This window comes from Gobio gobio, assembly GCF_949357685.1.
Source record: "Gobio gobio genome assembly, chromosome: 1".
Classification (NCBI taxonomy): Eukaryota; Metazoa; Chordata; class Actinopteri; order Cypriniformes; family Gobionidae; genus Gobio; species Gobio gobio.
The window spans coordinates 63,498,912-63,524,632 of NC_137097.1; the positions used below are offsets into that span (position 1 = coordinate 63,498,912).

At 39.2% G+C, this 25,721-nt stretch overlaps 1 protein-coding gene and 1 long non-coding RNA gene across 2 annotated transcripts in view; one reads left to right on the plus strand and one right to left on the minus strand.

Annotated features, from left to right (window-relative positions):
* The window catches only part of LOC307137213, a 97,493-nt gene extending 80,063 nt beyond the window's left edge, over positions 1–17,430 (minus strand). The window contains exons 1-2 of the long non-coding RNA XR_013817888.1: positions 17,348–17,430; positions 17,030–17,265 (exon numbers count right to left, since the gene is read on the minus strand). This is a non-coding gene — a long non-coding RNA (uncharacterized lncRNA). The remainder of the gene's footprint in view (positions 1–17,029; positions 17,266–17,347) is intronic.
* dock6 (dedicator of cytokinesis 6) overlaps positions 1–25,721 on the plus strand; it is a gene marked incomplete at its 5' end in the record, with an annotated part of 89,440 nt that overhangs the window by 57,381 nt on the left and 6,338 nt on the right. Inside the window, 23 exon segments of the mRNA XM_079834567.1 lie at positions 798–884; positions 1,128–1,223; positions 2,644–2,784; positions 2,947–3,060; positions 7,985–8,155; positions 8,932–9,071; positions 12,163–12,332; positions 12,523–12,671; positions 14,457–14,639; positions 16,995–17,121; positions 17,211–17,295; positions 17,526–17,622; positions 17,749–17,883; positions 18,625–18,777; positions 18,889–19,047; positions 20,032–20,132; positions 20,204–20,396; positions 22,255–22,398; positions 22,554–22,685; positions 23,370–23,384; positions 23,848–23,973; positions 25,260–25,349; positions 25,473–25,709. Of these exon segments, the coding sequence (XP_079690693.1) occupies positions 798–884; positions 1,128–1,223; positions 2,644–2,784; positions 2,947–3,060; positions 7,985–8,155; positions 8,932–9,071; positions 12,163–12,332; positions 12,523–12,671; positions 14,457–14,639; positions 16,995–17,121; positions 17,211–17,295; positions 17,526–17,622; positions 17,749–17,883; positions 18,625–18,777; positions 18,889–19,047; positions 20,032–20,132; positions 20,204–20,396; positions 22,255–22,398; positions 22,554–22,685; positions 23,370–23,384; positions 23,848–23,973; positions 25,260–25,349; positions 25,473–25,709 (3,045 nt within the window).

Below are 25,721 nucleotides of genomic sequence, written 5' to 3' on the forward strand. Positions count from 1 at the left end.
CTTCATAATCTTGTGCCCAGTTGGCTCTTGTCTTTGTAAATGTGTTTGTCTGAGGGTGTGTGAGCATTTGTCTTGAAGGTTGTGTGTTCATGCCTCCTCCTCTTCAATCAACTCATCTCTCTTTCCTTTGTCTGCTGTGCTTCTCCTGCCTTGGTAGTTAGTCTAGTTACCAACAATACCAACATATAAATTTAGTGTAACCCGATGCAATTAACTACTAGTGTCTCATCTAGATGCTCAAATCCATCCTTAAATTATTTATGCTTTTAAAAAAAAATATATATAGTATATTATTATTATTATTATTGAGTGCTTGATTCTGATTGTTCAATTTGTTGCATTCTGTGTGGTTAGATTTTTTTTTAATAACAATTCAAAATTGTCTTTGACAGTTTTCATGTCAACCAGTGTTTAATATTAATTTAGTTATGTTATGTTATGCTATGTAATAAGCCGGATAGTATACTTATCAGTATCTACTTAGTCTACTTATCAGTAAGTTAACCATAAAACAAAACCCTTCAAGATTATACAAGACGTCAATCATCCTGTTTGGGTTTATTTTGTATTAATGACCATCTGACTGTACTAGCCTATCCCTAATACAGCATGGATTAAGTTTGATTATTTTGAGTTTGTCAAATAATCTGGGTTGGTGCATCAAGCAGGCATTCTTATCCCTCTTCCCTCCTTGTCTCTTATCTTTCTGTCTTCCATTCTTCATCATCATCTTCATTATCATCATCATCACCACCACCACCACCACCATTCGTCTGTGTTCACCCACTGGTCTACAGGCCAGTGAGCGTGCCTGTAATCGCATGTCCGCCTTCATAGAGACTTCCTCCATTCTCTGTCCTCCCTCCAGGCAGATCGCCAAGAAGGTAGAGCATGTATTCATTTACTCACTCGTGCGCACTCCACTGATCATTTATATAGATCAGTGGCGCACTCCTGTTTATTCATTCCTTCATTTGTTAATTTATTACTCACCCATTCATTGAGCCACTTTACCTTGTACTACATATTATTACCGTTTCAAAGTTGTGATCCTGCATTTATTGTGTGTGTGTGGTTCAGAGAATCTTCATGGGGTCATGTTTTGTAATAATGCTCTCTGCGTTCAGTTACTTCATGAAGAGTTGGCTCTACAGTGGGTGGTGAGCACCAGTACCGTGAGAGAGGCGTCTCTGCAGCAGGCCTGGTTTTTCTTCCAGCTCATGGTCAGTCCACCTCCAGCCTTACACATTATTTGCATCAATAACTGAAGTCATCATTTTTTTTTATATAGCACTTTTTACAATACAAATTGTTTCCAAGTGCAGGGTGTCCGCGGGGTCTTCCTGAAGTATTCTGTTCTAGATCATTTTAAACAGGTTTTAAACATACAATTTGCTGCATTACGACTACAAATGAGACAAACATGCAGCTTGTATTGCAGCCAATCAGCTTTCGTATTATTGGAGTCTCTTTCAGATTGTTCCACAGACACATAAAACGGATTTTATTCTTCAGCTAATAGTCCTCCAGTTTTTTGTGTTTCTGCGATTTACTAAATACAACGAAAAATCAACATGTTTTTTTTTTTAGATCCTGCATTATTCGTAAACCATAAGATTTATGTATTTTGTTTGTTCTTTTGTCACGTGTGACTATTGTGCATCTAACGTAACATAATATGGTAAATGTGGTATCTTAATTATGAAAAAAATGCAAAATTGCCACCACAAATTCAGTCATTTTGATCTCAAAAATCAGAAGAAAAAAATCCTGGCGGGATTGAGCTATGAGGAAGTGCAAGTTCAAATAAATGAATTAATGAATAAATTCATTTTCTTTGCAAGTAATTTTGTGACTGCATCTGCTTTTATAGGTCTTAAATTTAATTCATAATGGTCTTTAAAAGGTCTCAAAAAGTCTTAAATTTGACTGCAAGTAGCTTCACAGTAACCAACAGGAAAATGAAAGTTAATGTTGCAAAATTCATCAATTATAAAACAAATTTCAACTCCTCTACAGAAGATAATAGTAGCTGTCTCATTTTGAAGGCTGCGTCCTCTGTAAGTCACCTTTGTCAGTTGCATGTGTCATTTGAGGCTGCCTCATTTCAGTAAAGTAACCATTATATTCCAAAGTCATAAAGAATTTACAACAATTTATGATTGACAAGAAATTACGGTCAATTTTATAATGGTTACTTTTCTGAAATAAGACATCGCCGATGATGCAACCTCCAGAGACCGCAGTCTTTGAAACAAGACACAGCTTGTGTTATTTTTCAGCTAATTTAGTTCAATTCTTTTTCATTTCATGGCAATGTTCAGTTAATCAAAAATTTGTTAAATTTAGAGTAGTGCTATTATTCAGTTCAGTTAATGCCATTTTCCTGCTCAGTGCTTTTCATATTTTTCATCCGATTGTGTCAGAGCCATTAAATCGATAATGAATATTTGTCTTTTAATTGTCTTTTAAACATAGCTCACCTAAAAAGGAAATGCGTTCATTTACTTACCATCATGTTATTTAAAAATGATTAATGACAGAATTAAAATTATAGTTCCAGAGAATTATTTCAACTGCATTATTTTAGTGGGTTTTGAATCAAAAAGATGGTATCCCTCTTTCTTCAATGTGTGATAACAGGTGAAGAGCATGTCCCATCATCTGTTCCTGTCCTCGCGCCTGGACATGCCCCGACGCCAGCGCTTCCCGGACCGCTTTGTAGATGACATTGCTGCTTTAGTATGTGCTATCAGCGCAGACATAGCCAGCAGATATCAAAAGGTAAAAGAGCAGCAGATCTCATTTTACTGCTGGAGGAACACAGACCGTATGTAGATAAGAGGAGGTTTGAGACTTTATGATGGTTTTATGACTTTACTTTTGTTATGAATCTACAGGAAGCATGCTTATCTCTGTCTGAGCCAATATCCATGTGTGTTTCAGGATGTCGAGCTTGTGGAGAGGTTAAACAGCAGCTTGGCCTTTTTCCTCAATGACCTGCTGTCTCTCATGGACAGAGGCTTTATTTTCAACCTTATCCGCTCCTATTATAAACAGGTATGTGCGAAGACACAGAAGCATGCACTCTTTGCGGGTTAAAGTGCCCCTATAATGCTATTTTAAAGGTTCCTTGTTTTGTTTTGGAGGTCTTCTACAATAAATTGACATTCATCAAAGGTCAAAAAACACACCTTTTTCATTATCTACATTGCACGTAGCCTAGTAATCCTGACGCACCCTAGCGGCAGCAAATATAATTTGCAGCCAGGGTCGTCTAGCAACTCTCCATTGGCTTGCGAGCTGGAAAAACCAAACTCTGGTCAGGCCAATCACATCGTGTATAGAGTCAGTAGGCGGGCTTAACATAATGACGGCAGAGTTGTGGCGGTTCCGCGTGCTACTCTTAAACAAAGGAGTTGGCGAACAGCTGTCTTTCGAATCAGCTTTGGCCGCGACTCTGGAAGACTTGGAGTTAAGCTTTTCTTTGAGGCACTAAACGGCACTGAAGTCATTATTAAGAAAGGAAGATGTGTTTGGAGATTTGCCGACCAGATACGGCGATAGTTTAATCTATCAACTAGCTCTGCTTCACCTCATGTAGCGCTATCCTATTGCGTGCAGAGGGAATTTTAAAGACAACCGTTTATCCCACCCCTGCCAATGGTGTGTTCCCAGACCCAACATCTAGATGTGGGTCTGGCTTGTCAGGCTACATTGCACATCACCTCAAGTCTGAAAACTGTTAGCTTAAAGATAATGTCTCTCTAAACCCCTCCTTTCTGAGAACTTCCGCTGCTCTGATTGGTCAGACGGCCCTTTTGTGATTGGTCTACCACCCAGTATCTCATCTAAATTTCAGCTCTGGAGGCTTCCTCAGCACTTGATACACGTTGATACAAACAGTAACAACAGTGTTGCTTTTACCATATCAATTACAGCGCAAGTCCTCATCCTTTGGAAGTACATGCAAAGTGGATTTGCAGCGCAGAAAACAGTGTCATCTCGACATGTTGACAACACTAACCAAACTCTTTTACAACTACAATGTTTGAGGGCAGGTCAAATTAGACGCTGTTCGTGGGCAGCCAATTGGCCGGCATTGTGCAAATTTGTTACATAGGTTTGTAACAGGAGGTGAGACTGGAATTGCTGACGACTCATTCTGGTTTAATTTATTCTAATTTATTTCTTTTAGGAGAAAATAACTTTATTTATCGCCCACATTGATCTTTAAAACTTTGTAGTAGTGTTGTCAAAAGTAACGACCGCGATACCAATTCGGTACCCAATGTTAATTGACTTAGACAAATATTGCTGAACTTTATGAACAAGACTCTTCTATAAAGAGCCTTATTGAAGTGAAGTGAAGTGAAGTGAAGTGAAGTGAAGTGAAGTGAAGTGAAGTGAAGTGAAGTGAAGTGAAGTGAAGTGAAGTGAAGTGAAGTGAAGTGAAGTGAAGTGAAGTGAAGTGAAGTGAAGTGAAGTGAAGTGACCCATACTTGGAATTTGTGCTCTGCATTTAACCCATCCAAGTGCACACACACACAGTAGTGAACACACACACACACCCGGAGCAGTGGGCAGCCATATTGCTGCGGCGCCCGGGGAGCAGTTGGGGGTTCGGTGCCTTGCTCAAGGGTCTCACCTCAGTCGTGGTATTGAGGGTGGAGGAGGGCGCTGGTTATTCACTCCCCCCACCGACCGGAGACTCAAACCTGCAACCTTCCGGTTACAAGTCCGACTCTCTAACCATTAGGCCACGACTTCCCCTAACTCAAAAGGTGTATTTGCATGAAAAGAATGACTTTATAAGTCCTATACAAAATGAATATGCTAAGGCCTGTTCACACCGGGACAATTTTCGCGCGCGTTTAACACCTCGTGACTAAACAAAGGGCGCCAATGTGAGTGTGCACACCGACGCGCAAAACGCCAGGCGTAAAAGCGTCATTTAAAAAAAAAAAAACGGCTCAAGTTCGTTTTTTTATTTTGACGCGGCGCGTTAAAAACTGGCTGACCAATGAGATCACCGCTTTTGTTCACGTGCCTGGAGCTGCTGAAGTGACAGTAAAACACGACTTGGTGGCGCTCAAGCACAAAACAGTCTTGCCGAGCACACGTTGATACGACAAAGAAGTAGTAAGTAGACAAAGAAGAAGATGAGCTGCTAATGCTGCCTGCCAGTTAGCAAAAAGTGTGTGAATGGTTTTGGCCATAGACATAATATGTCTATGGTTTTGGAAAGCACGTAAAAACTCTCTCTTCTTCTTCTGTGTGACAAGCGAGTATCAGAAGTGTAAAGTGCCGCAGCACCACCTTGTGCAACCGGGAGCACTATCTATTGAATGTGCATGTTCACTCGGCGCATCGCCAGTGAAAATCGCTTGGGTGTGAAAACTCAAGACGACCCGCTGGCGATAAGCGCGCGCGATATTCGTCCCGGTGTGTACAGGCCTTTAGTCTTACTGTATCTATAAGCTAGTGTGCTCCAAAACAATGACGAAATTCGCATGTAGAAGATAGAAGCATCCAAAACGTAGTCTCTCACTTCCAATATGGATCAATGATTCTGATGACGTCACTCTCAACTTCAGCTTCTCATCAGATTTTCTGTCCAATCAAATGCTCTCTAGAATCTGAAGCTTCCCGCCCCCTACATTGTAAGTAGACGCTGAAGACGCTAAAATCGGTCACTATTTTCTACATGGTGAATGGCACATAGTGCACAATATAGGGGATGGGGAATGATTCAGACAATAAGCTTTCCATCGGGGCGATTGAAGTCTGGTTTTACATTAGTGTCACTTGAACCGCCACAGCACGCACACAGTCCACTCCGGTCCAAAGATACGATAGCACAGAGCAGATATGTGAGAGTCGGCGCATACTAGAAAACATGTCAAACCCATTTGAATTCTGCACAGAATGCAATATTTGGAGAGATATGGAGGAGATTAGGAATTGAAACTTTTAGAGATTGGGAGGACAGTGCGGCTTACCGAGCTCAATGGCTCTGGCCGAGCTGTGAAATAAATAAAACACTATTGGCTATTTTAAAAAAGGGGAGGAGCTCATCGATATATCCCACCCTGTCTTCCTGTTTCAGTGGAAATTACATCAACACACTGAATAATGCTGCGCGTTTAAAGGCACTTCAGTGGGCCTTTAATTTAAATGCTTATACTAGCACTCATAATGCCTGGTTAAAATGGATTGCTGGTGTTTTTGTGAACAAGAAGGAAAACCCTACATATGAATGTGGCGCAGATTAGGGATGCACCGAAATGAAAATTCTTGGCCGAAAACCAAAAAAGAGGAAACCAAGGCCGAAAACCGAAACACCGAAAGAAATTATGCCAAATATTAGTACCATTGCATTTATGGCTATGACTGTGTACTAACTTTACTAAAATCAAGGCATTGCAATTGCATACATTAATATTAAAGTTTCAAAGAATAAATCAATTACAAGTTATGCCAATATTTATTTAGCACATTGCAACAATGCACAGTATAAAATACAATTCAAACTAAAATGTTTAATTTGACCCCACTCATTTGTACATTAAATAATAATGTACAGGCCTACAGAAAGGTTTTTAAATTAAATGTTCTCTCATAAAAACAAAGTGCATTTAGGTCTAGTGCATTTAAAATTGTTCTCTGTAGGACTACTACAAGAAAGTGCATTCAGAACAAGTGCAACTGCTTAAAGATACAACTATTTTCTCTGTAGGCCTTTAACATAATAGTGTATCAAAGCAAAGACTGCCATAGCCCATATGTTAACTGTAGAATAGGGGTGTAGCGGTACACAAAACTGACGGTTCGGTACAGCAGTTTTACAAAATGGCTTTTTATTTATTTTTATTGGTTAACTGAAAAAAAAAGTCTGTCCTTAAATGAATTAAATTATAACTAAAAGTTTATTGAAGATATTGCTCTAAACTATATAGGGAGCCCTTACTTGCACATTAATATTAAAGGTTAAAAACAGAGCCCAAACTATTAGCCTAAATTCAGTTGCTATGTATTTTTAGGTCTAATAATCAACACTCAAATAACATAGTACACAAACATGTACACTTCACATAAGGCAGTTTTTGCAATAACTTCTAAATCTAATTATAAAATAGTTTTTTATCCAATTCGTTGTTGAAATATAATCATTTATACACAGTGTCTGTCATTTTATTTAAACATACATGAAATAATCAAGATTTCATTAACAGGTTAAGTAGAATATAATGAATATAACGGCTAATATAGGTCATATATTTAGTGAAAGAGTTGATTTCTCTAGTGAACTAACAGCTGTGGACACTGAGGTAAGTTACCTGAGGTAAATGTGATGCTACAAGACTGTTTAGTTTACAGCAGTTATATTGAGGTCTTTCCGCCGTTGAAACACTGATTGAGCGATTACACCACATATATACACATGACAGTCAGTTGTAATGTATCCTCAACACACCTTAGATGTTCATTCATGTTTATTCTTAAGGAATGGATGATCGATCGCGCTCACAGATGATCGCGTTCACGCGCGCGCGCTACCGCCAGATTGAAGTGTGTTCCGCGCTTAAAACATGCCCACTGTTAAAGATTGCGTTCGGTTTCACAGTGAAGTCTGGTCCTCTTCTCATCGAGAACATGAACAGCTCTGAGCTCTCGCTGTCAGTGCTTGTGCATGAAGCAGACGCGGGTGTTTCTCAGATATACTGAAACACGTCCACACCGCAGACATGTTGCTTCAGACAAGCACGTGCAGGTCGCGGTTTCTGTTTGCGTCATCACAACATTTCGGCCATGTTGTTTCGGTGATAAAAGTCTTTCGGCCGAAAACCGAAAATGCACTTTTGGGGCATTTTCGGCCGAAAATTTTCGGTGGCCGAATATTCGGTGCATCCCTAGCGCAGATGTTCATGAATTTCGCCCCTAGAACCTTTCAGATGACAGTTTGGTGCATTTGTGTCTGCAGATCAATAATAAGCTCCACACAGCACAGAACCCCAGCTCTCTGACAGCGCTGAGGATGGACTTCATCCGGATCGTCTGCAGTCACGAGCACTACGTCACCCTGAACCTGCCCTGTGCCACCCTCAGTCCCCCCGCATCCCCCTCTCCCTCCACATCCTCCACTACCTCTCAGGTAACACACACACACACACACACACACAAAAAAAGCAGAAATTGCTGTTATCGTAAACGTGCAGCACTTTCTGCGTACGGTGCAGATTCTATGTAGACCTATTTATATGCATTCGTTCATGTCATGATCTCAGAACTCCAGTAAAACCTGGTAACATTCGCACAATACAAGGAAGTGTATCAGACTGGGAAATTATGTAACCATTTTTTTTTCTTCTTCTTCAGAATAATGCTCTACCATTTAAAAGGGGTCAGTAAGATTTTTAAAATGTAATTAATTTTCCAGTGGTAACTGAGAAGATTATGCTACAAATGCTGTTGGTTTTTTTTTTTCATACCAGACTGATTATAAGAGATGATGAATTGTGAGGGATGTTATTAGACCCTGCAGGCAGATTTACTTTACTCCTCAAGCTTGACAAGTTTTGTGACTATAATTACATTTTGTTTAGTTCCACTCTTGAGAGCTGGGTCTTCGTGTCCTCTTGCGTGGATTAGGAAGAGTGCTCTTCTACAAATGTGTATAAACTGACCACATTTACATAATCCTTAGACATGCAGTGTCGGTGCTGTAGAGTTTCTTGATTTGTTTGTAATTGTGTGGTAAAGTGTTCCTCACTGTGAAGTATAAATCCTGTCATGAATGGATGTTATGTGGCTGTCTGCCACATTAATATCAAGCTGGACACGGTCAAAGGAGTTCCCTTGGGGAATAAACCGCACTTCACTATAGTGTGGCGGTACTAAAGCAGACTTGTTCGGTCTCTTCTTTCATAGAGCTCAGCGTTCTCCTGTCATGTTCAGGATCAGGGTGTGGTCAGCATGTTCGAACTGTCGGTGCCGTTCCGCCAGCAGCATTTTCTATCTGGCCTTCTGTTGGCTGAACTGTCACTCATCCTCGAGCCGGACGGAGAGGGGTGAGAAACGTTCCTATACTGAAGTATTAGTATTTTACTTACACATTTAGACATGTTCATGCCAATAGCTGATTTCTTTTTTAATGGTCAATAAAAATAGCCAACAATTTTTTTATTTATAATATGCTCAATTAAACAAAATTGTGTTCTGACTAAAACAAACATCCCTACCAATACTGGTGAAATTTAGGGCTGGAATTCACGTCACGACTTTTGTCCCATTTTGCAGACTGGAAGAGTCGAAACTAGTAGTCATAGGCTGTCTAAAATCCCCCCTATACCCTCATTCACCATTGGAAGCTATATATAAACCTTTGTTAAACAATTTAATAATCAATTAAATTGAATTTATACCTGTATGATATTACATTGTAGCCACTAGGGGTGGTGAAAAAAATCGATTAATCGCGAGTATGTTATGGACGAGCATGAATCGATCATTACATTTTCAAAAATCGATTTTTTTATTTATCTAAACCTGACACTACCACCGTGTGTGTGTGTGTGTGTGTGTGTGTGTGTGTGTGTTCATTAGATGAATGTAAATCTGTCGTTAATGCTGAGATGATTCTGAGGGAACACTCTAGAAATCCTCCCGCCTCGCCTCCTCTGGAGCTCAGGCACATTAGCATTAGCGCGTTAGCACGGCTCAGATTCGCGCACAAACATAGAATAAACGCCTTCAATCCGCAGATTTATGAGCGCTTCAGGTGAGCGAGCGCGACACACATCGACGCGCACATTCGCGGGAATTAAGGCGATCCTGAGGACGCGATGAGCGGATCTCACACACACACACACACACACACACAGCCGGACTGATGCTGGAAACACACCGCCGCTCCGCTGCACCGACCCGCGGCTCCCGCTCACGGAACCGAACGGGCCTCGACACTCCTCCGACACGAACCCGTTTTTCTTCTGTCGTTTTTTCCCCTTTTGTCCTTCTCACGTCAGGAAACGAACGAGAGGAGCTCGAGCGTTCCACGCACTCCCGCCCCCCAAACGCGCGCACCGCATCAATCACTCTTGACATTTTGTCACTGTGTTCTACAGTACAGTATATAAGCTGAAGCTACAGTAAGTTGTTCAAAAATGTTCATTTTGTCTTCTTAATGATTAAATTGGACAATTTTCTTCTAGAAAGACAAGGTGTTTGGAGAAAAAACTTCTTCTTTACCTTGACATGTTTCGACTGCAACCTGCAGTCTTCCTCCACCTGAACACGTTGTCTTTCTAGAAGAAAATTGTCCAATTTCTACAGTATGTTGGTTCTGATCTACTTCCTAAAGGAAATAAGCCTTTCATTTATTTGTTATTGTTTAGTTCAACTTGATGAGTCACAACACAATGTGATGTATTCATTTCTGTGTAACTACACGACACTACACGACAAGTGCTTTGAGTTGTTGTTACTCAATAAAAGAGTTAAGTAATTCAGTAGCTGACTTTTTTTTTATACTGCAATCACTTTGTAGTGTATTTTCGTTTACTGTTGTGAAATGGAAAATCAATAATCGCTAATCGAGAATCGTTAATAATCGAAAATCGACTGTAATCGAATTGGGACTTCAATAATCGTAATCGAATCGAATCGGGAAATCAGACAGATTAACCACCCCTAGTAGCCACATTGGACCAGCGGAAAATGGATGGATGGATGATTCAGCTGAGGGCGCTTTCTTCTGGCGTGATGCGGGAATTCATTCGGTGCACAATGCATTGTGTATTCTCTAGCCCAGGGGTGTCCAACCCTGCTCCTGGAGAGCTACCGTCCTGCAGATTTCAGTTCCAACCCTACTATAACACACCTGTCTGTAATTGTCTAGCACCCTGAACCATATATATCCATAATAAAGGCTAGATGTCTTACGGCGGAGTCTCTAATGTCATCACCGGCGGCCATCTTGTCACAGGCAGGGCTCTGTGGCACCTGATGTAAGGCGAGTGATCTGCATGAACACAAATACTCTTATCTCACTGAAATCTTGACGGATTTACACATGGTTTGGTTTCTTACAAACGTTATTAACGTGGCTATAATTATGGATGCTTGAACAAATTATGAATAATTTTTCATAAGTATGCAGTGTCATAACAACATCTCTGACGTTTATAACAAACCAAACAGTTTGAAAATCGGTAGAAAATTGAGCAAGTTATGGTTATTTAAAAAGGAGAAGCACCCATGAAAACAATGTTACGAGTGAGCGAGCTGACTGTGACAAGATGGCCGCCAGGTGCGGACGAGACATCTAGCCTTTATTATGGATATTTATGCCCTGAACACCATGATTAGCTGGTTCAGGTGTGTTTGATTGAGATTGGAGCTCAAATATGCTGGGTGGTAGCTCTCCAGGACCAGGGTTGGACACACCTGCTCTAGCCGTTGAGTGTACATCGGTTGTACACTCGTTATTGAGGTGCATTGTGGGATTGAATGAGCGCACTCAATAACGTCCACTATGGTTTTGCATTGTATCTCTCTTAATTATGACCATGATAATTGAAATGAGCTGATCAGTAATATAGTTGAATACAAAGGGTTAAAAAGGTTTCAAAGGGTTAAAAAAGAAATAAAGAACAAGCTTTGGAACACATTAATTTTATCCAAGTATGAGCATGTTTTACCATGTTTGAATCCATTTATTTTCATATTTCGCACAGAAAATACTTATTTTTGACCTGTTATTAAAGGGATATTTCACCCAATAATGTAAATGTTGTCATCATTTACTCACCCTCATGTTGTTCCCAACCTGTATGAATTTATTTTGTCTGTTGAACACAAAAGAAGATATTTTGAAGAATGTTTGGTAACCAGACAGTTGATGGGGCCTTACTGAATTTTTTTTTTCCTACTATGGAAGTCAATGGCTACCGTCAACTGTTTGGTTTCCCATATTCTTTAAAATATTTAACAGAAAAATAGAAATTCATACAGGTTTGGTACAACATGAGGGCGAGTAAATGATGACATTTCCATTTTGGGGTGAACTATCCCTTTAAGACACTCTTATAAATAGGACTTTAAAAATACATAGAATCTAACACTAGAATCACAGAGCTCACACCTCTCTCTCATTCTCAGTGTGTTCTTCCTACACAAGAAGGCCATTAGTGCGCTGCATTCTCTGCTGTGCAGTCACGATGCGGACCCCCGTTACACAGACCCCCAGGTCCGCTCGCACATCGCCCAGCTCTACCTGCCACTCATCCCCATCGTCATGGAGACGCTGCCCCTTCTCCACGACTTCACCGGTTAGTGAGACCCTTTGGGCCGAGTGCCCATAATAGAGCCAGGCTGCTTATCTCTTCGGTTATTTATATGAACACTTTGTTTATGACTTGAATAGTTTTTCAAAGGTCAGAGCTCCGGAGAGTCATTAAAAACTGAACAAAAGTCCCATTTCAGCCAAGATCTGTATCTCTCCACCTTTGTATGTCCCAGACATGTCCCCACAGCGTGTACGTCACGCCTCGGCGCTCGTCGACGATAACGACCCAGACAACGGCACAATCAGCCAGTCTGTTGCCATGGCAATAGCTGGCTCCCCACTCCCACATACCAAAGTCCACCCCTTCACTCTGCCATCAGTGGTGAGTACCTGCTCACTGATCAACATTAATTGGAAGATTGTGAACACAACACTATTCAGAATTTGTACTGTTTTTGAAAGAAGTCTTTTACGCTTACTGCATTTATTTGATCAAAAATTCAGTAAAACGGAAATATTGTGAAATATTATTACTGTTTTTATACACCCATTGTAATAATGGTAATAAAACATATGATTTCTATTGTAATGTGTATTGTATGTTCTGTGATCAAGGCTGAATTTTCAGCATCATTACTTTTTAGAAATGTGGTGATTTGCTACTCAAGAAATATGTATTGTTTTCATCGATGTTAAAAACAGTTGTGCTGCTTTAATATTTGTGGAATTTTTTAAAACCGTTTGATTCTTTGTTAAAAGTTTAAAAGAACAGCGTCACTGCGATTGCTCCACTCACATGCTCTGATAATAATAGCTTTGTAGGACTATACTTTATTTGGATAATTGGTAAATAAATAAAAAAAAAAAACGTTAAATCTGATTCTGTTGCATAGAACTGAATAAATAATCATTTGTTGATATTTAATATTATTTCAATATATTTTCTGTCCCATTTTGGTGTTACTTTAAATTAAAGTGTGGTTATTTTATTTTTATTTTATTGTGTATATAGTATTTTTTATTTAACTCAGATGCAATACAATTATTTAATTTAATTAAAAAGTATCATTTTAATCCAACTATGAATAAAAACCTAATTTAAAATAAAAAATATTATTATTATTAAAATAAAATAGTTAACACTCTACAAGGTTTCATTTATTAATGCAACTATAAATAAAAAAAACTAATTTAAAATAAGAAATTGATAATTATTAAAATAAAGTTGGTAACACTTTACAAGGTTTCATTTATTAACATAATAAATTAGTTAATATGAACTAAGAATGAGCAATACTTGTACTGCATTTATTAATAATAATTGTTCGTATTAATATACATTTTTACTAATACATTATTAAACTCAATAATTGTATTTGTTAACATTAGTTAATGCACAGTGAACAAACAGTGAATAGTTATGTTTTTATTAACTAATGTTAACAAAGATGAATAAATACTGTAACAAATGTTTTGCTCATTGTTAGTTCATGTTTGGTAATAGTTAATGTTAACAAATGAGACCTTATTGTAAAGTGTTACCAAAAAGTAATTTTCTGTTTTGTTTGTTTTCTTGTTTTTTTTTTTTTTTTTTGGCTTCTGCCCAGAATTTTCACTTTGGTGCATCGCAAAAAAAATATTATCTCTATTTTCTTTTTCATAAATAAGCTATATTTATGCACATGCAGTTTTTTTTTGTTCTCATGCCGCTGCTCTAGTGGAATAAATAGAAAAGACAAACAACAGAAATATAATTATTTCTTGGTCTTCTGGAATTTTCCCTCACATTCAGGTGAATGAGGTCACAGCCGCAGTGACCACTAATACACCACTAGGGCGAGCCCTTCACATCCTGCTCATTCTGTCTGCTACAGCACTGCTCTCCTCCACCAGAGGGGGAATTATCATGTACTCTTTCCCCTGAAGGTGTACAACAAGGTTTCCTGTCCATTAGTGAATATTAATGGCTAGCGTATGGCTGAGGAAATGAGTGTCATGTGTGTCTGAGTGTTTATTAATCTATATGGGTGTGCAAGGACATCCTCTGTATATGCCTGTCCCTAACAGGCTGCCGGATGTGATGTCTAATCAAGCCTGGCTTTGTTGTGTGTTTCTGTGGGAGTGTATTTGTTTAGTGTAAATGTGTTTTTGTTTGTTTCTTCGTCAGGCGGGCCGTCAGTGTAGCGCCCTCTCTGCGGAGTGCAGCAGGACGCTGCTGGTTTGTTTCCTGTGGGTGTTGAAGAATGCAGACGCAGGGCTGTTGGAGCGATGGGTGTCAGACCTGTCTGTGCCACAAATCAACCGCTTGCTTGATCTTCTTCACGTCTGTCTGTCCTGTTTCGAATACAAGGTACATCCACATTCCCCTCTCATCCTTTCAAAGGTGTCATGAACTGTCTTTTTTTATTTTTTTATACTGTTGTCTGAGGTCAACTTATGACGTTCGCGTGGTTTTTACATTCAGAAACATCATAATGAATAAGTAATAGGCTATTTTCTGCCTTGGTTTTGAGGCTCTCTGAAAAAAACGGCTAGGATTGGATAAGATTTGCATATTTAATGAGCTTCCGCTCCCCTCAGTACACGTGGGGAATTGTTTTGAAAGCGTCTGGAAAAACGTTCACAGGGCTCGAAAAATATCTTTATCAAACAAGCACAATGATTTATCTCTCATCCACCCGCGATTGATTGGAATGTCATTTCTGTATCATTTTGCCCGATCATTAGTGAATATAACTGCAAACCGTACACACACACACACACACTATAGCCCGTCGGTGATAGCCCGTCTGAAAAACACATGGCCCCGTGGCTTTGCGAGTTGGCGTTACAAGTCCGAGTCTGATCACGAATTAGCCAATAACAGCTTCTCCAGCCTGTGACCGCGTGCTAAGGTATGTAATCAATAGATATCAAACGATCTGTAACAATGCAATACTATCACGTATAAAAAAAAAAACATGTTTTACTCACACAAGTGTGTTGCACCGTTCCTGTCAGATCCAATATAGAAGGCACAGCATTGTGTTTTAATCTCAATATGTCTGCAAATCCAGTCTTGACCTGTATCTTGTTTACAATCGATTCTGCTGTGAAATGAAGCGAACAAACGCAATGTCTTATGCATGTGAGCTGGAACCGGCATGTTTATTGCTCGGTAGCGCGACCCGTTTAGATCCACGAGTCGGTGGGCGGGCTTGAGGCGGTGCTTCTGCGTCCTATTACGTCAATGGTCGACATATTCTGAGAGCTCTCGTTTTCTGGGCCTGGTGTCAATAAAAGCTTTTCTTTGACTAACAAGGACGTTTTCAGCTCTGAAATTTACAGGATATTCTTATATCACGATTAACTTTTGTGTATCAAAGGCTCAAAAGAAAGTTGATTTCTCAATTCATGTTCACCCAAAAATGAAAATTACCCCATGATTTACTCACCCTCAAGCCAACCTAGGTGTATATGACATTCTTCTTTCAGACGAATACAATCGGAGTTATATTAAACAATGTCCTGGTAATCCAAGCTTTATAATGGCATTGAATGGGAGACAAAAATTTGAAGCCCAAAAAGTGCATCCATCCATTATAAAAGGTACTCCACAAGGCTCCGGGGGTTAATAAAGGGCTTCTGATGATATAAAGGTGAAGCGATGATATAAAATATCTAGCTGCCGCCAGACCGCCTTTCGTATTCAACTTACTTAACTGACATGACGTAGGACGTAGCGGAAGCATTTTGAGCTGTGAGAGGCGTTACACTTTCTTCGGTGGAAGCTAGATATTTAACGTTATAACGTGTTAAATATGGATATTTTTCTTACACAAATGCATCGCTTTGCTTCAGAAGGCCTTTAATTACCCCCTGGAGCCGTGTGGATTACTTTTAATTATTGTCAGTCATCTCTACTTACTCTCTTCCTGAGATGAGTGAAATCTGACTCCGGCTACACTCGTTCCGTATGAAGCAGAGCAAGCGCTTTCAATTTATAATTGTAGCTTCCGCTGTCCAACTGAACTAAATGCTTTTTATTTCTATAAAAAAAGCTAAACGACAGTTTTGTCGGGGCCATGGTGGGTAATGTAATGTAACCGACTACCACGGCAATCCTGACTATGTCCCTTTAGGGCCTTCGTAGAATGCGTTATACATTTTTTGTGTCTTTTTGAATAAGGTATTCGGCTTTGGGCACATCCCTAGTCTCAATAATGACAGATGGTGTTTAGAAACATGACCCGTCTAGTCAAAGTGAGTCAAAGTAGGATTGATACTGTTTTATCTTAAATACCAAAGCAACAGTAAGAGTACAATTTGAGAAAAAAAAAAAACGGTTTTTACTGAAGTAAAAGTTTTATATATTGAAGGGAATACATTAAAAATGCAAATGTAATGTTTTCACTTGACAGGATTGCGATTTTGTTATTTGAGTGGCACCTTTCTGTGTGGATTTTATTTTATGAATCTGCCACAATGTACTGTTTACAAAGAGGCTGTTATTGAGGCTGGGCCAGTTTAAAACTATATTTGTCTGAACATCCTGTTTAATTCCAAGGGCCAGAGAAAAGGTGGAAAATAAATAAATAATAAGACTAAAATGTAGCATGAATTCTCAAAAATAACTTAAACCACAGGAATGTTGACTTTATACTGTAGATTTTTGTGTTGTATGTTAACATGTTGTGACCACCCTGTTCATTGTGCCTCTTCTCAGGGCAAGAAGACCCTGGAGAGAATCAACAGTCTGACCTTTAAGAAGTCTCAGGACATGAAGGCCCGTCTGGAGGAGGCCATACTCGGCACCATTGGAGCAAGACAGGAGATGGTCCGCCGCTGCAGAGGTACGACAGATGCTCTGTTGGTATTTGTGCCAAAGTAAATGTTGAAGCATTGAATTTGTCATTCATCACTGGTCCTGTGCGTTCCTCAGAGCGGAGTCCTTACGGAGGTCAGGAGAATGTCCGCTGGAGGAAAAACGTCACTCACTGGAGACAGAACGCAGACAGAGTGGATAAGTGCGTCTCCTTCTCTCACTATTTGAATATCTTTCCATTGCTGTTAAGTTACATTGGACTTCGGAATGCCGTTGCTCTAACTGTCCGTCGCCTTAATGAAGCACATAATCACAGGGTACTCGCACAGTTGTGTGTGTGTGTGTGTGTGTGTGTGTGTGTGTGTGTGTGTGTGTGTGTGTGTGTCAGATGGGCACTATGAATAGCTTACTGTAAACACTGTCTCTGCGCAGAACCAAGGCAGAGGTGGAGCAGGAGTCGGTAGTGGATGGAAACTTGGCAACAGAAGCTGCTCTCATAGCCCTGGACACACTGGAGATAATTGTCAAAGTAAAGGAGACATCGTCGTCTCACATTTGAATGCAATTACATGAGAATCCATGTGTTACATGTGTGTCTTTTTCACATAGTTTAAAAGTGTTTGTGTGTGTGTGTGTGTGTGTGTGTTTGCATCAGACGGTGGTGATGTCAGAGCTGAAGGAGAGTGTGTTGAGTGGTGTGCTGAGGGTCCTTCTCCACAGTATGGCAGGAAACCAGAGCGCCCTCTTCCTGCAGCACTGCTTCAGCACGCAGAGAGCTTTGGTCTATAAGGTTTGTGTCTGCTGTTAGCAGCGCTGGATACCCCTAAACCCTGAGTATTGAACATTGGTGCAAAACCCTTCCTGCACCGGGGGAATTAGGCAAAATACTATTTTGTATGTCAGCCATTTATTGGTTATTAGTAGGGGTTGCTCAGACTAATCCTAATTCTTTAAGCTTGATGTTGACTGGTTGCTGATCATAGTCAATAGAGGACACAACAGGATAAGTAATCTTTGAAGTCCACTTTTACGCTCCGTTTCAGTTGAAATTATAAATAAATACATACTCTGATCCACAAGATATGTTTGATAATACCATCTAGATGCTCAAAATTGATTGGGTGAATGCTTGTCCCCTGAACACACTGTAAAAAAAAATGCGGTGTCTGTAGTCCGTGTAAGCTCCACAAACTGCAACCAAAACAAACGTGAGCAGTCTGGACAACGAAGCATAACAAACAGTGCTGCAGCTAATAGCCAACAAGTATGATTTGGGGGTGGAAATCATTCTCTCACATAAATGGCGACTTAAAAAATGTGAAGTTGTTCCCTAGTTATTGGTCATTTTATAAATATCATTATCAGCTTATTGGTATCAGCCAGAACTTTCAGTTATTTATGCTGTTTATGTGTCCTTGAAAATCATTGTCATGAAATAAAACACTTGTCTTAGTTGTTCAGGTCAGCTCTGTGTACATATGACCTGATCAGGTATTGTATAAGAAGCTAAGCTTTGCATGTGTTTCTGTAGTTCCCAGAGATGTTGTTTGAGGAGGACACGGAGCTCTGTGCAGATCTGTGTTTGCGGTTACTGCGTCACTGCAGCAGCAGCGTGAACTCCGTACGCAGCCACGCCAGCGCCTCGCTCTACCTGCTCATGAGACAGAACTTTGAGATCGGCAACGTAAGGCACAATGTCACGTTAAACCCTGATGCTTCGTTCACCTTTTCCTATATAAAGAGGAGAAACATGATAAACCGAATCAAATCCTGTGTCTTTCCTCCCGATCTGTAGAATTTTGCCCGTGTGAAGATGCAGGTCACCATGTCTCTGTCTTCACTCGTGGGAACCTCTCAGACCTTCAACGAAGAGCATTTGCGGCGCTCTTTAAAAACCATCCTCACGTATGCCGAGGATGACCTGGAGCTCAGAGATTCCCCCTTCCCTGAGCAGGTATCAAACACTTGAATCTGGGTGGGCTGCTAAAAAGGTTGTTGTGTCGAATCCCACAGGGGATGACAAGCCAACAGCCACCACTACTGTGCCCTTTAACCCTATAAAGCCTGTTGACCTTAGTCAGGGCAGCGCTATATTTAATTTTTGACAGGAAGGAAAACGAGACTGTGAGGGATAGAATTACAGTAATAGATCGTACTGTTGTTTAACAACATGCCAATTGTTCAGCTGAAAAAAAGTTGAAAGAATGAAAACGACTTGGTCCAGGACTTTATTCAGTGCATGCCATTGTAAAGACTGTACGTCTATCCCTCACAGCCTCACTTTCTTCTGTATTAAATTCAATAAGGTCTGTATCATATTTAAAACATGACGTTATAGACATGATCTAAACTTTGCTGGAAAACTTGTTGCACACAGTCTACTACATGCCTTTCGCCGGTCCCCCTTCAGGTCTTTTTTCACATGTATTTTTTTCTGTGAAATCTTTAATGTTTTTTTATGCCGTAATTCAATCTTGTTATTAACATTTCAATATGAACATTTACTGGACTGAAGCAACTTATGTTTACTTGACATATTATTGGGAGATACTATAGAGTGACAGCTGATATTTATACGCACTATTATGTAATCATTGATTTACATTACAAGCTATTAGAATTTCATTTTATTTTTTGGCCCATATAAATGTCAGCAACCAAATTGCATATTCACTTTTTCCTCCTCAAGTATAATCTACATATTCTCTTCTATCAGACTATATATTAGCCATAAATGGCTGATGGATCAAATATGACACAAAACATAGAACATATATGCAAACTTATATATATATATATTTGTTATGGTTTTGTCTAAAGTTTTAGTTTGACGATTATTATTTTAAATGTTAGGCTTTAAGCTTTATATCTGCTAAAAAATGATGCTATATAGGGGAGTCACTACTGTGATGCTAATATTCTGCTGTCATCTCTGTAGGTACAGGATCTCGTCTTTAACCTCCACATGATTCTCACTGACACTGTGAAGATGAAGGAACACCAGCAGGACCCAGAGATGCTCTTAGACCTCATGTACAGGTCAGTGCTCTCTCTTCACATCTAATGTGGCTCCTGTGCTGTATGTGAAAGTGGCTCTTCTCTTTGTGTAGGATTGCTAAGGGCTATCAGAACTCTCCAGATCTGAGACTCACCTGGCTGCAGAACATGGCGGGGAAGCACTCGGAGAGAGGGAACCATGCTGAGGCAGCACACTGCCTGGTGCATAGCGCCGCCCTGGTGGCCGAGTACCTCAACATGCTTGAAGATTGCCGCTACCTCCCCATCGGCTGTGTGTCCTTCCAGGTAAATACTCTGTGTTTGTGTGTATGTAAGTATTAGGCTTGTAAAAAAACATTAGATGCTTTAAGAAAATATTTTTAATTATCTAAAATATTTTGTCTGGGCCAGTGTTGTTGTTGTTAACTAAAACAATTGCTAACTAAAACTAGTAAAAGTTATTTTCTATAATTGAAATAAAGCTTTACATTTCAAATGTTCCAACTAACCAAAATAAGTTGAAGTACTAAAATAGTGTTGTCAAAAATAGCAATATTTCGATATGTATCGATACTGAAATATCTGAAACGATACCAATACTCAGTATCGAGACACCGATACCAGCTGCGCTGTTAACCCAGTTAACCCTCTGAACACGGTGAACACTCCGGTTGGTGTGACGGGTCTGGATTTCTCTTGGGATTGCACATAATTCTACTCATTCCCGCAGATTTCAGGCTCACATCTGAAGCGCACACACAGTAATAAAGCCGCCTCTGACATACAAGTGCCAAAATGAGCTCCTTTTCCCAGCTTATTAATGGTCAAATACACTCATAAATAATGTCACAATGCCCATCTTGGTGAGTATTAACGTAAACACAGTCGTAAACGGTTCAGGAAGAATGTGTAACAGAAACAATATTTTGGATCCGGTCAGGTCTTTGCCAAATAAACGTGCCACTCTCTATGTTGTTAATGTTATTCAAACTACAAAAAGACAAACGATCACTTACTGCTCTTGACTCATTAACTTATGTAACTTTAATGGATTCATCTGTATCTTTATTCTATTGTATTTAGTTGTGGTATTGTCAGTAATTAGTTTATTTGCTAATAACTTATTTTATACTGTTTACTTGTCTTTTTAAATTAAATTTTCCACTTGAAATCAAGCTTCCTTGTGCTGTGTGTAAGCTATTGCAACAAAATTACCCTACTGTAAAAAATAAATTGAGTTAGCAAACATTTGTGAGATAATTGTAATGGTAATTGATCAACGTTTATATATGAAAAAAGCTTAAAAGCTTCATCATATAAAGTGATAAAGTGATCTCTTCTGAAGAAATTTTTGATTGCCTAGACTTTCAATAGATGGACAAAAATAGAAATAATATTAAAAATATCTATTTGACAGTATATTTAGCGTTTTCCCCCGTGTTATCGAAAATGGTATCAAATATCAGTACTTCTCCAGGTATCGTATCGAAGTTAGAAATTCCAGTAACGCGACAACACTATACTAAAATTACTAAAACTGAAATAAAAATATAATAAAGCCATATAGAAATAAAAAAAACTAATACAAATGACAAAAGCACATAACTTAAAGTAAAATGTGAAGATAACACTGGTCTGGGCACAGTGGTTTCATCTCGCCTATATTCCCGCGGTCATGAAAAATTTGAAGAAAAAAAATGGAATTTTAAAATCTGGTCATTGAAAAATCTAATTTCTGTAGCAAATATACATTTTTATAGTTAAGGTTTGCTCTAAAATGTTTAATTTGGTACAACTCTTTATCCAGTTTTCATAAAGAACTGAGTCATGGAAATTAACTGGTGAAAAGGGGATTTTTTTTTTACAGTAAACTGTTTTATGTTTGCACACAAATAAAAAAAATGAAAGATTAATAAAATTTTACTTTAATGAAAATATAGTATAATTACTGGCATAATCTCACAGCAGTATTTATACTAATAATACCATATTTATTTGCAAACATTATATTATGTGAAATGCAAAATTATATTTTATTATAATAATGTTTTATAAATTAATATTCAATAAAATGTTTTATATATTGAGAGGAATATTGAATTGAAGAAAAATCGATCAAAATATATATTTCAGTCTCTTTTGACACTTTAATTGCATTTTCCAGAGTATTTCGTCCAATGTGCTGGAGGAGTCTGCGGTGTCTGATGATATCCTGTCCCCAGAAGAGGAGGGCATCTGTTCAGGGAAGTACTTCAGTGAGTCTGGGCTCGTGGGACTTCTGGAGCAAGCAGCTGCCTCCTTCAACATGGTGAGAGCTCACATCACATCACTCCCCCATCAGTCATGGAAACTGAGAGCATCAAAGGGATTTAGACTCGTATTTAAGTCAGCGCCACACATTTTTGTGGGATTATTAACTATTAGCCCAGTGAAGGCTGACTGTTGTTTCTGTCTCTCCTCTAGGCTGCCATGTACGAGGCCATAAATGAGGTTTATAAGATCCTCTGTCCCATTCACGAGGCCAACAGAGACTTTAAGAAGCTCGCCTCCGTCCATGGCAAACTGCAGGACGCCTTCAACAAAGTATACAATCAGGTTTGTTGACACAGGAAGTCATGTCTACAACAACACGGTTTCGGGAGTCGATATGTTGTATGGCTATTTTGGTAATATTCATTGTACATTCTTAATAGGCAGCTGTTATTTCTTGGAAATAAATATAAGTCCTTCATAGTTAAATTGTCTGCTGCTTCGTCCAGTATTAGAACCACAGTAGTAATAATTATTTATTAGTAATACAATTGTAATACTTTATTTTTAGATTATGGGAACAAGTTTCTCAAAAATTGCTGACTGAGTTGCATTAGGTGAAATCAGTCATTGGACAGAAATGATTGTGCTGATTTATTTACATGATATCCTGATTCAGAAACTTGAATTGCTCAGATGATGGGAAAATTCTGTATTCCTGATTTTACATATGCGATCATATGTTTTAATTTGAATATTCATTTAATCATACCTGCCAACATCACTTTTGATGTTTTTGATGATCACTTTTGAGGAGGGGGGGTGGTATTTCTGCTTTTCCATAAGCACTACTCCTGTCAGAGTGAATTTGCAATGTGGTTCTTTGGGCAGAGATCTGGACCACAAACACTTATTGCTGACCTTTGGTGCAAAGCTCTCTGTAAATGTAATGTGTGTGTGTGTGTGGTTTGATTGATGTCTTCTCTGTCTTGCCGGTGATCCGTCTCCTACTGTGTCCGCCGCGCACAGAGTTCAGGATGGGAGGTAAGGCTGATCGATCACACTTGTGCTCCTGTATTTATCAGTAGCATATGTTGCAGTTTATGTCCGAAGGAATTCTCTCCTCCACAGAAACTAACTGTCTCTGTTCTTTATCTCTTTTTATTTCTCCATCCGTCTCCCCCTGTGCGGTCTGGATGCTTTCCTGGTGAGTGGACATGAACTTTGTTACCCAACATAAAATTCAAGCCGTTCCATCTCACTCTAAGGTTCACCATCTCTGACACACTTATGTAAGGCCATTCCACAAGAATGGCACAAGTCAGTGTTGTGTACGCATTCAGATCCAGACTCCATGCCATCAGTGTTGTGTCCTCAGGCATGATGTGTCCGAAGCAGAATAAAGTGATGTTATTTAGGCTTTTATGTGACACACAATGCTCTTCTCTCTCTCTCTCTCTCTTTACATGTCTCTCTGTTGTTCCTGTCCTCAATGTTCAGGCCATAGAGGATGTTTGGCACCTACTTCCGTGTGGGCTTCTATGGATGCCGCTTTGGAGATCTGGATGAGCAGGAGTTTGTCTATAAAGAGCCTTCTATCACCAAGCTGGCTGAGATCTCACATAGACTGGAGGTTGGTTTCCGGTTTAGAGAAATGATAATAGCTGTTGTTTGTAGAAAATTACTAATAATTAATTGTTAATGTTTATTCATATTAGTAGTCATTTAAGTAAGGGATAGCTGTGCATTAACCCTCTGGGGTTCTTCATTTATGGGTCACACTCAGGACCTTCGGGGCAAAAATGACCCGGTGGGCGGGATTAAGATAAAAAAGATTTGAGTAAAATCAATGAAATATATTTTCGTTCAATAATATTTTTTCTTTTCTTTTTTGGTGTTTTGAGATAATTTTATGATTTGTAATTAATATTTATGCAATAATTATGACCCATTTTTTCCCATTGAATATAATAAAAAATGTGTATATATATATATAACAATTTTTTTTATTATTATTAAAGCTGAATTTCATTTTAGGCCTCAAGAAAGCAATTTTTTAATGAGATCGGTGCCATCCGGTGGACACATTGAGCATTTTTATCTCGCAATAGCACATTTTTACCACTGTAGTGGATCTTGCGTTTTATTAAAAAAAAAATTAAATCGTAGCTTCATCGGAATGGTCCGAAACTTGGTGACTTTATTGGTACTTGGTATATGAACACCCAAAAAAATTAAAAGTCTAAGTGGTCGTAAAAAAAAAAGTCAATTAATGGGAAGTTAGTTTTTTTGTGCATCAATTTACAAATCAGCCAGGATGCAGAAATAAAGGACTCAACAGTGAAGGGGTGAATCTCTAAAACATCAAGAGTGCAAAACAGACACAGACATTATAATTTATAACACGTACAAGGACGCGCACAGGCACGCACAGACAAAAAAAAACTCACACACACACACACACTTATACACACAAAACACGCGCACACACAAATTAACGCGTGCCATTGCAAAAGCTAATTGTGTTTGTGTGTGTGTGTGTGTGTGAGTTTCTTTGTCTGTGCGTGCATGTGCGCGTCCTTGTACGTGTGGGTGCATCTGTGTGTGTGTATTTAATAATTATAATTATAAACATTCATTTTTCTCAACATGGAAAGGTTTTGCTTTTTTTATTAATTTTTCACTTGTTTTACATTGTTTTTATTTTTGAATGTGTCCTTAATTTTGAGAGGAGGGGGAAAAAACACACTGTTTACAATTTATATTATTAGGAGAAATTATCATTTGTAGTCCAGGGGACTATCTTGGTTCAATATCAGGACTGTGGTCCACCAATTGGTTGTCCTAGTTGTTTTGTGTATCTCAAACGATGCTATTAATATGATTATTTGTAAGGATTATGCTGATTTCCTTTAATAGGAATTTTACTCTGAACGATTTGGTGATGACGTGGTGGCGATCATCAAGGACTCCAGCCCTGTTGACAAGACCAAACTGGACCCCAATAAGGTTAGAAATAAAGGCTATTGCAGGACTGAAGGCCTTTTCATATAAGACTAGTTGACCGCTATACCTGCAGTTTTGTACATATGGTCTCCATATTGAACAGTCCTGTGTGTTTTCGTTACCCAGGCATACCTTCAGATCACATATGTGGAGCCCTTCTTTGACACTTACGAGCTGAAGGAGCGCATCACATACTTTGACAAGAACTATAACCTGCGCACGTTCATGTACTGTACACCGTTCACGCTGGACGGTCGGGCCCACGGCGACCTGCACGAGCAGTACAAACGCAAGACCATCCTCACCACCTCCCACGCCTTCCCCTACATCAAGACCCGCATCAATGTCATCCACAAAGAGGAGGTGTGTGATGCT